At 35.1% G+C, this 13,341-nt stretch overlaps 2 protein-coding genes across 3 annotated transcripts in view; one reads left to right on the top strand and one right to left on the bottom strand.

Annotated features, from left to right (window-relative positions):
* Positions 1-13,341, top strand: part of LOC121408628 (serine/threonine-protein phosphatase with EF-hands pef-1-like) — a 77,323-nt gene that overhangs the window by 22,438 nt on the left and 41,544 nt on the right. Inside the window, exons 7-8 of the mRNA XM_041600160.1 lie at positions 1,770-1,896; positions 4,727-4,900. Of these exons, the coding sequence (XP_041456094.1) occupies positions 1,770-1,896; positions 4,727-4,900 (301 nt within the window). The remainder of the gene's footprint in view (positions 1-1,769; positions 1,897-4,726; positions 4,901-13,341) is intronic.
* LOC121408629 lies at positions 7,520-12,758 on the bottom strand. Of its 2 annotated transcripts, XM_041600162.1 has the most exons (3): positions 12,526-12,758; positions 10,446-10,580; positions 7,520-9,859 (listed from the first exon to the last, which is right to left on the bottom strand). In XM_041600162.1, the coding sequence occupies exon 3, from the start codon at positions 9,246-9,248 to the stop codon at positions 7,740-7,742; it is 1,509 nt and encodes a 502-aa protein (XP_041456096.1). In that variant the 5' UTR covers positions 9,249-9,859; positions 10,446-10,580; positions 12,526-12,758; the 3' UTR covers positions 7,520-7,739. The 2 variants fall into 2 exon arrangements, with proteins under 2 accessions (XP_041456096.1, XP_041456097.1); XM_041600163.1 differs by lacking the exon at positions 12,526-12,758 and having other exon boundaries at positions 10,446-11,135.

Below are 13,341 nucleotides of genomic sequence, written 5' to 3'. Positions count from 1 at the left end.
CTAACAGTAGAGTTTCAATGAAGCAGCTCATTTGATTCCCAAATCATGATTAACCGTCTGGCAAGGAAAAAATAAGACAATTGTCTTCACCATGAAAGGATTAGGAAAGAGTACAGTAAACATAATAAACATACCATGAAAACAAATTTTGACATGTTTATCTTTCCAAAATGTCTACATTCTATTAAAGTTAAACCCAGACTTTTCAGAATACGGGCCAGTTTCTGTGTGATTTTTTTTGCGAGTGAATTGCAAGAAAAGGGCAAAATTCAGATTTTCCCCTTTTTACTTGAGATAAATGAAAAATATCCACATCCAGAAAAATTGTAAAGAAGGGGCCATTTCAGGCATCTAAGTGTAGGAAAGGGTTGCTTATTTCAGCACAATTTGCAGGAAATTACCCCAGATAAATTACATTTGTTTAATATTAGGAAAATTTTGGATTGTTTATAGTATTACTTGTTTGAGATGAGGACACTGTGATACTGTATGTACATGTAGGTATTTCACTCTCTGTCACTTTTATTCTCTAGGGCATTATCCACATGGTTTGTTCACTGAATGCTTTCAGACATGCAATGAAGTGTATCATGGTGAACCGTGATGTTTCATTTTTAGAAAGTAAATGACTTGTACAGATGGTATTTTTTGTCTACTGTATGAAGCGAGAATGTAGCCGCTAGTCTACATGTATGCAAATACCAATGAAGTCATCACTTTCCCCGATGGCAAGCAGGCATTGATGATATGTTTGATCTACATGGAGATAATATACTATACAATGTATTTGAAAGGTCAAGTCCACCCCAGAAAAATGTTGATTTGAATCAATAGAGAAAAATCAGACACGCACAATGCTGCAAATGTCATCAAAATCGGATGTAAAATAAGAAAGTTATGACATTTTAAAGTTTCACTAATTTTCAACAAAACAGTTATATGAACGAGCCAGTTGTACATCCAAATGTGAGAGTTGATGATGTCACTCACTTTTTCTTTTGTTTTTTATTGTTTGAATTATACAATATTTCAATTTTTATGAATTTGACAATTAGGACCTCCTTGCCTGAAGCACAAAATGTTAAAATAATGGAATTCCATGTGTTCAGGGAGGAATGAAACTTCATTTCACATGACAATGACGAGAAAATAAAAATATTTCATATTTTATATAATAAATTACAAAAGAAATAGTGAGTGAGTGATGTCATCGACTCTCTCATTTGGATGTAACTGGCTCGTTCATATAAATATTTTGTTGAAAATAAGCAAAACTTTAAAATGCCATAACTTTCTTATTTTACATCCGATTTTGATTAAATTTTCAGTGTTATGCTTGTTGAATTTTTCTCTTTTTATTTTTTTAGTTTTTGTTTGGGTGGACTTGTCCTTTAAGGATGCTCAGCTACTGTATTAGTGTTATTGAGATGAGCTACTATTACCACCTAGATTGAGGGGAGGGAGAGGAGAGAGAGATAGGGGGGGGGGTGGATAAGAGATGCAATTTTTATGGTCAATGGCATGATGAGGCAAACAATTTGAGTCAGGACTGAGGCTGAGGCAAACATGGAAAATGTGAGAAAATATTGACCCTTTTTAGAAAATATATAATTTATAGATTTTATCATACACTTTTTTCTTTCTTTCCCTTTTTTTTGGGGGGGGGGGGTAGAGCTCTAAAGCCTACCCCATCTGTACACCAGTGTTATTTATTACTGCTTGACTCTAAATGATATCACATTAACCTTTTTTCAATTGTATTTTTACAGAGCAGAGCTACCTGCTTGCTGTGTATTGGGAGCGGTGTTCCCCTTGCCAGACGATGAGCCAAGCTGTCTTCACGGAGTATATGTGTGAGAAGGGACTTCCATCGGTCTCGTGTCCACATCTGTTCAGGTAAATTTTGAGTTTTTAATAATGCAGGTCGTTTTGGAGAATGGGAGGGGGAGGAGAAGGAATAATGGAGAAGGGGGTAGGAGAAGAAGGAAGATAAGAGAGTGAAAAGGATAAGGGCATGTGGAAGGAGGAGATGGAGAAAAAGATGGAGCGGGAGGAAAAAGAAAATTAGATCAGTAAGAGGAGTGAGAGGGGGAGGGGAGGGGAGATGAGATTTTTTTTAAAAAGTAGGAAAGAGGGAAAGAAGAAAATAATGATGATGATGTAATTGATGATGATGATGATGATGATGATGAAAGAGAAGGAGAAAAAGAAGAAGAATGAGAAGCAGAGGAGGAAGAGGAGGAGAAGAAGAATATTATTGAGGAGGGAGAACAGCACGAAAAAAAATGAGGAAAGGAGGAGTGAAGAGTAGAAGAAGAGAAGGAACAAAGGAATGAAGGACAGGTGGGAGAAGGGGGAAAATGGTAATTTTTTAACCGTTCAACATTAAAATAATCATGTAAAGTTAAACTTGAAATAATGAAATGAACTGTCTTGAAGACTGTGGATTTAATCCCACTCTTCCTTTCCCCAGGCTAGTAGTATTTCTCGATACATCTCACTGAGAATATCTTACATAAATTGTCAATATTTTTTCTTTGATTGATGAGAATAGTGGTGGTAAAAAAAAGAGTATGAACTGGAAAACTTCATTAAATTCACATCATATTCCCGAACAGAGGCAAGTAATCAAGTAATGAAAATCAATACATATAGATCTAGGGAAGTGAAGTGAATGTTTTGTAGATTTTTCTTTTATTTTTTTATCAAAATACCGAGAAGAAAAAGATCTTCTTTCAGAGAATACAAAAGCACATATGCAGCCATTTGAACATATAATCAAATTACCATGGCAACCAGTGAAACGTCATGCAGAAACCAATGCAAGAAAAAAGAACTAGCATATATGAATGCTTTATGTTAAAATGAGGGACCTTGGAAATGGAAGGCACTGTCAAAAGAAAGATTTCTTGCCTTGCTTGTTTTTTTAAATCATCACCAATGGAAGTGTACAGATATAATTCAGGCGTGTGAGTTCACTTACATAAAGCAAAGAGTTATCACGCAGCAGACGCAGCAGTCTCGGTGAAATACTTCAGTTTCGTCTGAAGAGGATGAAGAATTGAGTGAAAGTACAAACACAGTAACCATGGCAACATTTGTTCTCATGATTTGGATACTGAAGGATAAATATTATACTTGTTCTTTTCTATCTTGCTCTTGTGTCCTCTTTGCTTTATTGTGTGAATATCTTCACTAGAGGGTATGACAAATGCAATAAATGCTGCACTGTTTTTTTTTTTTAATTCAGAGAAGGGTTGTTAATTTTTGCTGGATGGATGTGGTTGGGATCAGAATGGATGGGGTTACATTGGAAGGGAGAAGAACATAATGATGAATAAAAAAAAAATCAGGATGTTGAAGAGGTAACAGGTTGAAGCAAAGCAAAGCAAACATTTAAATGATAATACAATGTTAAAATAGTATTTAATGATAATTAAAATACAAATGTAGGCATAATGGTTTATTTTTAAGGGGTAAGTTTCCCCTTCCTAATTGATACTGAATAAGACTTTTGATTCACCTGTGTTAGATGAATTGAGGGTCTTTATGATGTATGATCAATAGTTTTAAAATTCTGCAACTTTGGTATTTTTATTCATTTCTCTCTTTTAGTTTTTTAATGAATGGATAATTTTGGTCAAATTAACTTGACATGATCTGCCTTTATATTATTCTGTCAGTCATAATGTTGTATTATTCCTATGGCAGATTGCTTCCTGACCATGCTAAAAAGTGAATTCAAATCTCACCTACTATATTTTTTTTCTCTTAGATATGACAGAATCAATATTCTGATGGAAGTCATAACTTTTGTCATTAAAATTGTTATCAACTTGTCTCTTATTTTTAGCATGCCAAGAATATGTGTTTCATAAATGTGCAGAATTCTAGTATACTTGTTAAGCAAAAAATATGATAAAATTTATGTCAGGGTCTTGTAGTTATAAATTTTGTCATATTTATTCATTTGATTAATTAATTAATTGATTAATAAATTAATCAATCAATTAATTAATTTATTTTTTATTTATTTATTTGTTCATATATTTATTTATTAATTTATATATTTTTTCTATTTGTATTTATTTAGTTAGTTTATACAGGGCTTTCTTCCATAAGACCCAGCTTTGTAACAATAAAACAACAGCAAAACAAAACCTAATGTACCCTGCTTATAAACCTGTTTTAAAGATTGATTAAATGGTATCCTCATGAATTATGTATACATTCATTTAATAATTATCCTTGACTATTTAAATCAAATTTGTGAAATGAATTTGGAATTTAGATAGAAAGTGTATTGAAAATAACATAGAATAAAATACAAGTAAATTAGAAAATGAATAAAAAAACCACATCATTCAACTGAGAGAAAAAAATTATGACAAGACACATGATACCAATGATTTCTAAGTATATTTATGTCTGGGGCCCCCATCTAACAAAGAGTTATGATTGTACCAGTCAAGCTCAACTATATGGAAATCCATCATTGTCATAATTTTCATACAGGAAATTTGCACAATGTCCTTGGAAAACATAGAGGAGCACTCAAAGTTGTTAAGAAAACAGTGAATGTATGAGTACAGATCATATTTACAAAAACATTTTGAAGAAAATATGCATTTTAGATGTTGACGTTGGTGGCTTTCCATAGTTGTGGTTGATCGGATCAATTGCAACTCTTTGTAAGACGGAGACCCTGATCTTTCACATGCAATAGGGCTTTTGATTCTAAGAGACAAGGGTACCTTGACCCAGAGGACTTCATCAACGGTCTTGCGGCTATGCAACCCTCAGCGCCTCATGGAGGTCTTCCTGCAGAATTAAGATGTCGTTATATCTTCAGATACTATGACCAAAACAAGGATGGAAAGATGGAGTTCTCAGGTTTCAAGTAAGACATTTTTACCCCCCTTTTTTAGTAAATCGGTGGTCCGCCCCTGGTCTGCTTGTGGTCTGCTCTTGTTCAGTCAGCCCGCAACACTGAGAAAAGTCCGCTATTTTATCGTACGCGTATGCAAGACTCTCGCCGGCTTGAATACGTAATGAGCTGGGAGACCGAATTTCTACTGCCCTTGTAAGACCCGAAACCATATCCCAATTACGTTGAGTTATATACCATTCGAAAGCTTAAGAGTTGTTTTTTCTCGTAAACCTAACCAATTTGAAGAATTAAACATTTAAAATATGATTAATTCGGATGAAAACCATAAAAAAATATGAATATTTTTCACCTTTAAACATGGGTAAAATAGACCAGCGTAATGACCCGAAAGCAAAATGTTTGAGGTACAAGTTGAAAGAATATAATCTTACCTTTAAGAATAATGTCTGATTATATCACAAAATTGTTTGCACGGGTCAGGTGAACGAATAAATCATTGCCTTGCATAGTTAATTTTGACGAATATGACAAGATTCCAGGTTTCGCGAAAATGCGATCACCTGATTGGTCAGAGCTCCGAGTGCGACGATGAGAACGAACTTTCTCGAAGGACGACACTTTTTCCGTCAGGATTATTCCATGAAAACAAATGTTTTGTGAATGTCCCGTGCTAATTATGAAAATGATTCTATCATTATTCAATTCAAGGGATAAAACTGTTCTTCTAAGACAAAATTAAGCTTTGGATTTTGGTTATTTAGCCCGTGATTAATTTCTTCGGTCCCACGTAACCAACTTAGTGTATGGATTTCGCAGCTGACCGGCCAGGCATACAGGCGTTGCCAGTAGATCTCTACCGCGGAGATCTATGCTTGGCCTGCAATCTAGTTTCCCAGAAACAAAACCACATTTCGTATAAATTCTTGGATCCAGATATGAATGATAACATATTTTAAAAACAAAATTTAACAAACTAATAAAACAGACTTCCTTCTTGGAATTTTAAACCGACTGTCGGATAGTTTCGTAGTAAACCCATGTTATCCATTGCAGTTGAAAAACAGGAGAAATCATATTTTAAACTAAGGGGGAGGGGTTCAGATTGATCGAGCCATAGTGTTACATAGTGTTGTGCCTTGGGATTTACACCGATTGGATCCATGCAATGCACTGAATGACATGCAAAATCAATTTAACAATTAAATTTTTTTGAAGTTCTAGCATAGAATGTTGGATGAGTCTACACTGCATTTTTTACATGGGGGGGGGGGGGGGGTTGAAGCCAAAATTATTTTGATAACTTATGTATACAATAACATGACTACCATTAAATGATTTTGTTCAGTTACATAGTCCCGAGTCCATTGCAGAAAGTTCTGATCAAACACAATTTGCTTTTTAACCAATGAATGCACATAATTATAAGGAACTTGCGCTTGAAATTTGAGTTGCGTATAAACTTGACTCTTTCTGCAACGGGCCCCAGGAGAGTTCTAATAAAGCTATTCATAAAGCTACGCACAACAGGAGCATATTCTCAAGCTTAGACGGCAGGGGGGGGGACCCGTCCCCCCTAAATTTGAGGCGGGGGGACGACCCCCCCCTAAATTTTTTGTTCATAACCTTTTTTTTGGGGGGGGGGTGATTGTGGTTGATACCCTTCTTTTTTTTTGCTTTCACATTTTTACCTGCATCCATCCCATAATTTCAGGTGGTCCCCCTAAATTGTTTGCTTCTGCTCCAATGTTCTCAGGTGCTAATCCAGTTACAAAGAAATATATCATTCAGCACAAGAAAGGGTCACCACTTGTGTGCAAAGTCATTTGTAACTTACTTTATGAAACATCCATCCGTTCTGAAAACTTGTGTCGATTATAAGTGTTTTCACATGGTATTCAGCACATACATCAACAACAACAAACAAAAACATATCTATTCACTTTCCCACTCTTACACAGCTTAAAACACTGAAGGTTCAAAGTCAAACATGCACACTTCATTTTATCTTATTACTCTGGAGGCTCACAAAAATAAAAGACAACTGCTCTATGAAATTTCCTGTTGATATAAAATGTTAACACAACTTTATATAGAATAAAATCTTGAACACAATATTGCTACATGTAGGCACACATGAAAAATAGTGTCTGTAAGAGATCCTTAAATGCAATGGTAACAAAATGACTGCATACTAAAACGTTTGTTAAAAGGTAAAATATAATAGTCTCAGTATTGAATATCTTTTCACATTGCACTATGGTTTTCAGCCGAGAAAGATATCAAACCGATTTTGATACCGTTTTATAACAAAAATAGTTTCTGCCATTTCTTCAAAGACCAAACTGTCAAGAAAAGTTTGGTTTGACTTCGTGCAAATCACGACACAGATAAATATATATGTACACATGTAGATCTCAGGTCTAACTCCAAGAAAAGAAAAAATCTTGATGATACAAGGCATACTAACATACATGTGCATGTAGAAATAAGTTCTTTAATTGTCAAATTGGTTGACAGGTCTTATATTTGGAGACAGTACTGCAAACAAATTTGTGAGCTCTTGTAACAATAAAACTCCATATACATGTAATATACGATGCAAACACAGCACATTGTGTGTCTTTTTTCCCTCTCTTGAATCTAAAGTCGCTAATCTTCTACGCACTTTGGGTTTTCTTACCAAAGTGGCAGGCTGGGATTGATTCTCAATACTGAATGATGGTGATGGGTTGTCAATAGAGGATGTATCTGCCTGAACAGGACCTGCATATTGCACATCAAGTTGCTCATTTTTGTGTAAAATTTCAGATGTTGGTTTTGGTTGCTGAGCCATGATGGATGTCCCATGTCAACTTCTAGATTTATCAAAAGTAACAGCAGCATATGGAGTGACAACATCAACATTATCAATGGACACAATGGTAAATGCAGATGTTTCAATTTCAGAGAGGGGCCCAGCTTGTGCACGTTTATCATGAATATCCTGTAAGAATCGATCTAATGTACTTTCAGAGCAAGAAAATCCTATTTGATATAAGATCTTTAACAACTTTGTTGAATGAGACATTTTCTTGACACAGTTGGCAACAATGACATGCAAAGGGTAGTTGTTCTCATCATTTATGATGAATTGCAACAAGAGTATTGTAGCAACTCTTCTCTGTTTCCTTCTGTGACTGGCCTGCCCTTTTTCAGATGGAAACTGTACATATTCTTTAACAATATTCATGTCAGATTGCTTGAAAAATTTGATCTCATCCTGAGTAGATGTTATGATACAAATAATGTTCCAAATAAGGGGGGTGAATAAATCAAAAGCAGTCTCAAATTTGAATTCAGCTAAGGACATTGGGTTCGCAATAAAATGAGCGGTTATGTCCCTTCCTTGTTTGCGTAATAATTCATTGCATTCCAGTGCAATTTTTCTGAACTGCATATTACAATCTGATTCGGTATTAGTGAAGGAAAAAGATTCATCATCCATCATCTCAATATCATCACTTGATTGATTACTTTGGACCTTGTTGAGTTTTGAGTGTGACAAATGCCAAGCGCATAGAATATCTTCATGTGATAAATGTGAAGGATAATAAAACAAACCATATTTGCGTGCAATTCTGTGCGTAGACGAAAGATCACCAAACTTATGAATTATCCTACCGTTAAGATATGAAGGGCTTTTCTTCATATGTTCATAATACATATCTTCCTTGCATATTATTCTCAGTTTTGAAACATAGTATTTGTATACAGTTAAAAGCAAAAAACATTTATCTTTTTCACATAATGTACATACATACAAATAAACATCATACAACACTTTGTCTGGTATCGTTTCCTGAGTTGTCTTGTTAATTTCATGTTGTGCAGCTTCAATTTTCAGCATTTTTTGTAGTTCATCAATTGATGAAGCTGGTTTATTCATTTGTTTCAAAGTGTATCTGTAACATGAACTGCATAATATACTCTCGGCATTAAGAGACAGATTTTCATTTATATTGTTAAGTCTCTCTTTATCTATGTCAACCATCGTTGCACATGAATACCTTCTGTCTTCCGTTTTAATATAATCTTCACAAACAGAACAGCATTCCCAATTCTGGAACCGTGACAGCTGTGTGCGGTGCTTTATACATAATGATGTTTCCGGGATTGAAATACATTTTAAGGAAAAACAATTATTGAATGATTCAAGAGTGCAATTACAATCTCTCTGAGATGTGTCAGTGCACATATCAAAAAACGATAAAAAACAAACACTCCTTTCTTTCTTCCTATGTTTTTGTGGAGTGTACATGGGATCCTTCAATTTTTTTGTATATTTTGCCATGCATTTAGCACAAATACAACTTTCCATATCTACATGACATAAATTCTTAATGAGTTCAACTAATTCAACTGATTTTACATTTAACAGATGGGAATATTTAACAGATTTACAATTACATATCTTGCAAGGACCACATTCCTGCTTCTGGCATGCAGGTAAAAGCCTTTTCTTTACCCCAACGATGGATTGGAAGTATTACATGTAACATCAGATCTCAGCAACAAGATTGGTTCAGGAGGCCTATCTGTTGGCTGGGTTGGTTGGCTGTCATTAAATGATGGCAAGCTTGATGGTGAGTATGGCAAAGATTGACTGGAGTGCAAGCCTGGCAAAGGTTGAGTGGATGGTAAGATAGATGGTGAGCATGGCAAAGGTTGGCTGGACGGCAAGCTTGATGGTGAGCATGGCAAAGGTTGGCTGGACGGCAAGCTTGATGGTGAGCATGACAAAGCTTGAGTGGACGGCAAGATAAATGTAGATGGTGAGCATGGTAAAGGTTGACTAGACGGCAAGCTTGGTGGTGAGCATGGCAAAGGTTGAGTGGACAGCAAGTCAGGTGGCCTTCCAGAGGGCTGACGAACAATGCTGTCCGTCATTTTGGAAGCAGGTGTAGGAAACAAGATGGTCACTCCAGTAGCCTGGAAGAGAAAGGGGGAAAAATCATATTAACTCTTTTTAAAAAAAAATTCTTATTGTACATGTTATGTCATCTGCCCAGGTAATGATATTCTTGCAAAGCTCTGAGACATATATACATGTACATGGTACTACTAATACTACTACTAATAATAATATAGGATATTTATATTGCGCACATATCCACCTTATTAGGTGCTCAAGGCGCTCCTATATTACCCGGCTAAGCTAGGCGTTCATAGCGCACACAGCTTTCTAAGGTATTACTTCCTACTGGTACCCATGCTAACATGCGTACTAACATGCTTTCCTTTTTAACAAGGCATATAAGTATGACCATATACTGTTAAGATTATATTAATATTTTTGTTAAAATACACAAGCCTGAATTCTGCAATTGGTAATTTCTTCAGGGCAGTGTTTAGAGATAGAGACGGCCAAGATATAAAGTTCACAAAAACAGGGAATTCTTGATCCTTTTGGTTAAATATATTGAGCATGGGTAAGGGTAAGCTCTATCAACTTGGATGTACATGTACATATTTATTGTACAGCTACTTATATGATATCATTTTGTGACTAACTTACATTTAATGAACCATCACTTGGCCTAGAACATGGAAACGTTGATGGCAAAGCACTATTTGGTGAATTTTCGGCAGAAAATGGTGACAGCTGAGATGGACGAAAGTGGGACTGATCCGTGCTAGGGACAGCTGATGCCTGTCAAGAAACACAGAGTTATAGTGTGTTAATTCAAGATAAAAAAAGCCCCTGAATGCAGCAAATATGTCATTCACAGATAAAAGTTTACATGGAAATTAAATGTACATTATTTGGACGAGCCCATACATTAACTTCCAAACTCCCCAATGTGTGAAAAAAAAATGTAGTAGGCCAATAGTGTTTGTAGTACCGAACAGTGTTGTATTAGTATATGTGCACATGTCATGGTATGCATCAGAAAGTAATTTCATAATCATACACACTCACAATTTTGCTACATCCGGGAAAAGGCAAAGCAAAGCCAGGGAACTTACAACAGTCAATAGAAAGCGAAAGATGATGAAAAATGTTTAAAAAAATATTTTCAGTCTTAATAATATTCCAAAAGTAATGAATGGTCAAAATAGCTCAACAGTGATTTTGTTTCCTAAAGTCTAACCAACACACATTTGGTAGGCCTAATACGATACATTTCATTTTCAAATTCAATCAAGTGACCAAGATTCGCAAGAAATATTTCACATGCATTTGCGAGGGGTCCGATAGGAAGCTACACATGTACTAAAAAGAAAAAAAAATGGCAAAATGTAGTAGGCCTAGGCCTACTGTAGTCGATAATTTATGTACTTATGAAAGTCTGGTGAATTTTATGAGAATAATGTGTTCGATATGATTGAATTCATGAAAAGTGTGCGGTAATACGATCCACTGGCACTACTTAGTCTTGAGGACGCAATGATGATGATTTTTTTAGATATGTCTTACATTTCTTCATCATTGACGTCTTGACACTCTCTCCATAATGCCTTCAGCGAACGACCAAAACAAAGATGGATTTCCCCCCAAAATCCATCTTTTTAAACCGAAATGATTAGAATTTTGTTAATTTTATTAATTCTTACACCTTCCTACGCCTAATGCGTAGGAAGGTTTTAAATATTACTTTAAAAAAATGTAAAAAAATGAAGATTTCTTACCCAACTGATGCCGCGTAGACCTCTCGTTCCACATGTAAACAACGGAAATACAATAGCGTCGACCCTTGAACCGCTTATGTATGACGTACTTCCGGAAAGCAATGCCGTCTTAACGAACAATTTAGAGATAAAAAATCTTATTTAACAAATCTTAAAATTATTTTGTGATCATAAATGATTTATATATATTGATATGAATTATTTATGATCACGAAATAAATTTTAATATTTGTTAAATAAGATTTTTTATCTCTAAATTGTTCGTTAAGACGGCATTGCTTTCCGGAAGTACGTCATACATAAGCGGTTCAAGGGTCGACGCTATTGTATTTCCGTTGTTTACATGTGGAACGAGAGGTCTACGCGGCATCAGTTAGGTAAGAAATCTTCATTTTTTACATTTTTTTAAAGTAATATTTAAAACCTTCCTACGCATTAGGCGTAGGAAGGTGTAAGAATTAATAAAATTAACAAAATTCTAATCATTTCGGTTTAAAAAGATGGATTTTGGGGGGAAATCCATCTTTGTTTTGGTCGTTCGCTGAAGGCATTATGGAGAGTGTCAAGACGTCAATGATGAAGAAATGTAAGACATATCTAAAAAAATCATCATCATTGCGTCCTCAAGACTAGGCACTACTACTAGTCATACAGTTGTTATCTGTCCGGACGATCAATTTTAGAAAGTCATTTGGAAAAAATTACAAGTGAAGTTTCAATTTTTAGTACAAAATGTTAGGAAATATTGTAGAGAACAAAATAGAAGATGATTACAGCTATTGAATTGATATTTTTAGTGTAATCCAAAGACAAAAAAGAAGGCTTCAAAATTATAAAGTGTCCGGACACCCGACCCCCCATCTAGTAATACACTGCCACTGGCACATGCACTGGTGCAGCACACCGTACCGTATACGTGGGACTGACATAAGATTTCTGAAAAAAACAAACACGCGCCAACTTACCTTCCGCTTTACAATATCCCGCGCCAATCTATCAGAATATTCCTCCAACTTCCGGTGAAAAAAAGAAGACGAGATTTGTGATTTTTTAATGTTTTCACGTCCGAAAGCAAAATACTTTAACCAGCACTCCAACTCAATTCTATTTTTCTCAAAGCATGTGCCAATCTGAAGTAATTTTTGTGAATGCACGGGTCAAGTGATCAAAAAACGTAAGTTGATGCAAATTTTACTTTAAAAAAAAAAGCTAAAAATATTTTATTTCTTAATATATTTTTTAAATTCATTTTAAGGTGAAATGTAAAAATTCATACATCAAAAGATAGATAATTTTATACTGATCATGTTGAAAGATAAAGAGGATACAAATTATGGTGTCTAACTTCATTTATATCCCATACAGTATAAGTATGCATTTCTCGCTACGAATCTTTCAGACGAATCTCGCGACAAAACAGCGACGGTGCTGTCACGAGACCGTACGATAAATCCCGCTCAAATAGCTCATTACGTGCGGCGTTGCGCTCTGACTGTGTTAAATTTCAAATAAGTGTTTTGCCCGGCCATGTAGTTTGGACAGGTGTTGACCTTTTATTACTAAAGTGACCAGCAGAAATTCCTAGTAGAAAGTATTGTACTCGTAGATAATGAGATAGTATATCAAGATTTTGACCTTTTCCTATTGCAGTCTACTTCTTGTTTCCTAACTGGAGCTATTGTTTCCTGTGCATTTCTTTCATATCTATTTTTAATTCTCTGTCATCAATTTTTTTTACTTTTCTCTTTTTTTCAAAACAAAAGATCAATTTTATGTTTATC

Source organism: Lytechinus variegatus, chromosome 2 (assembly GCF_018143015.1).
Source record: "Lytechinus variegatus isolate NC3 chromosome 2, Lvar_3.0, whole genome shotgun sequence".
NCBI lineage: Eukaryota > Metazoa > Echinodermata > Echinoidea > Temnopleuroida > Toxopneustidae > Lytechinus > Lytechinus variegatus.
The sequence above is the reverse complement of the archived record's forward strand: the minus strand, read 5'-3'. Positions and strand labels throughout refer to the sequence as shown.

Excerpts from the sequence above, each read along its gene's own strand:
- LOC121408629 (XM_041600162.1), bottom strand. The coding sequence starts at position 9,248 with ATGGAAAGTTGTATTTGTGCTAAATGCATGGCAAAATATACAAAAAAA.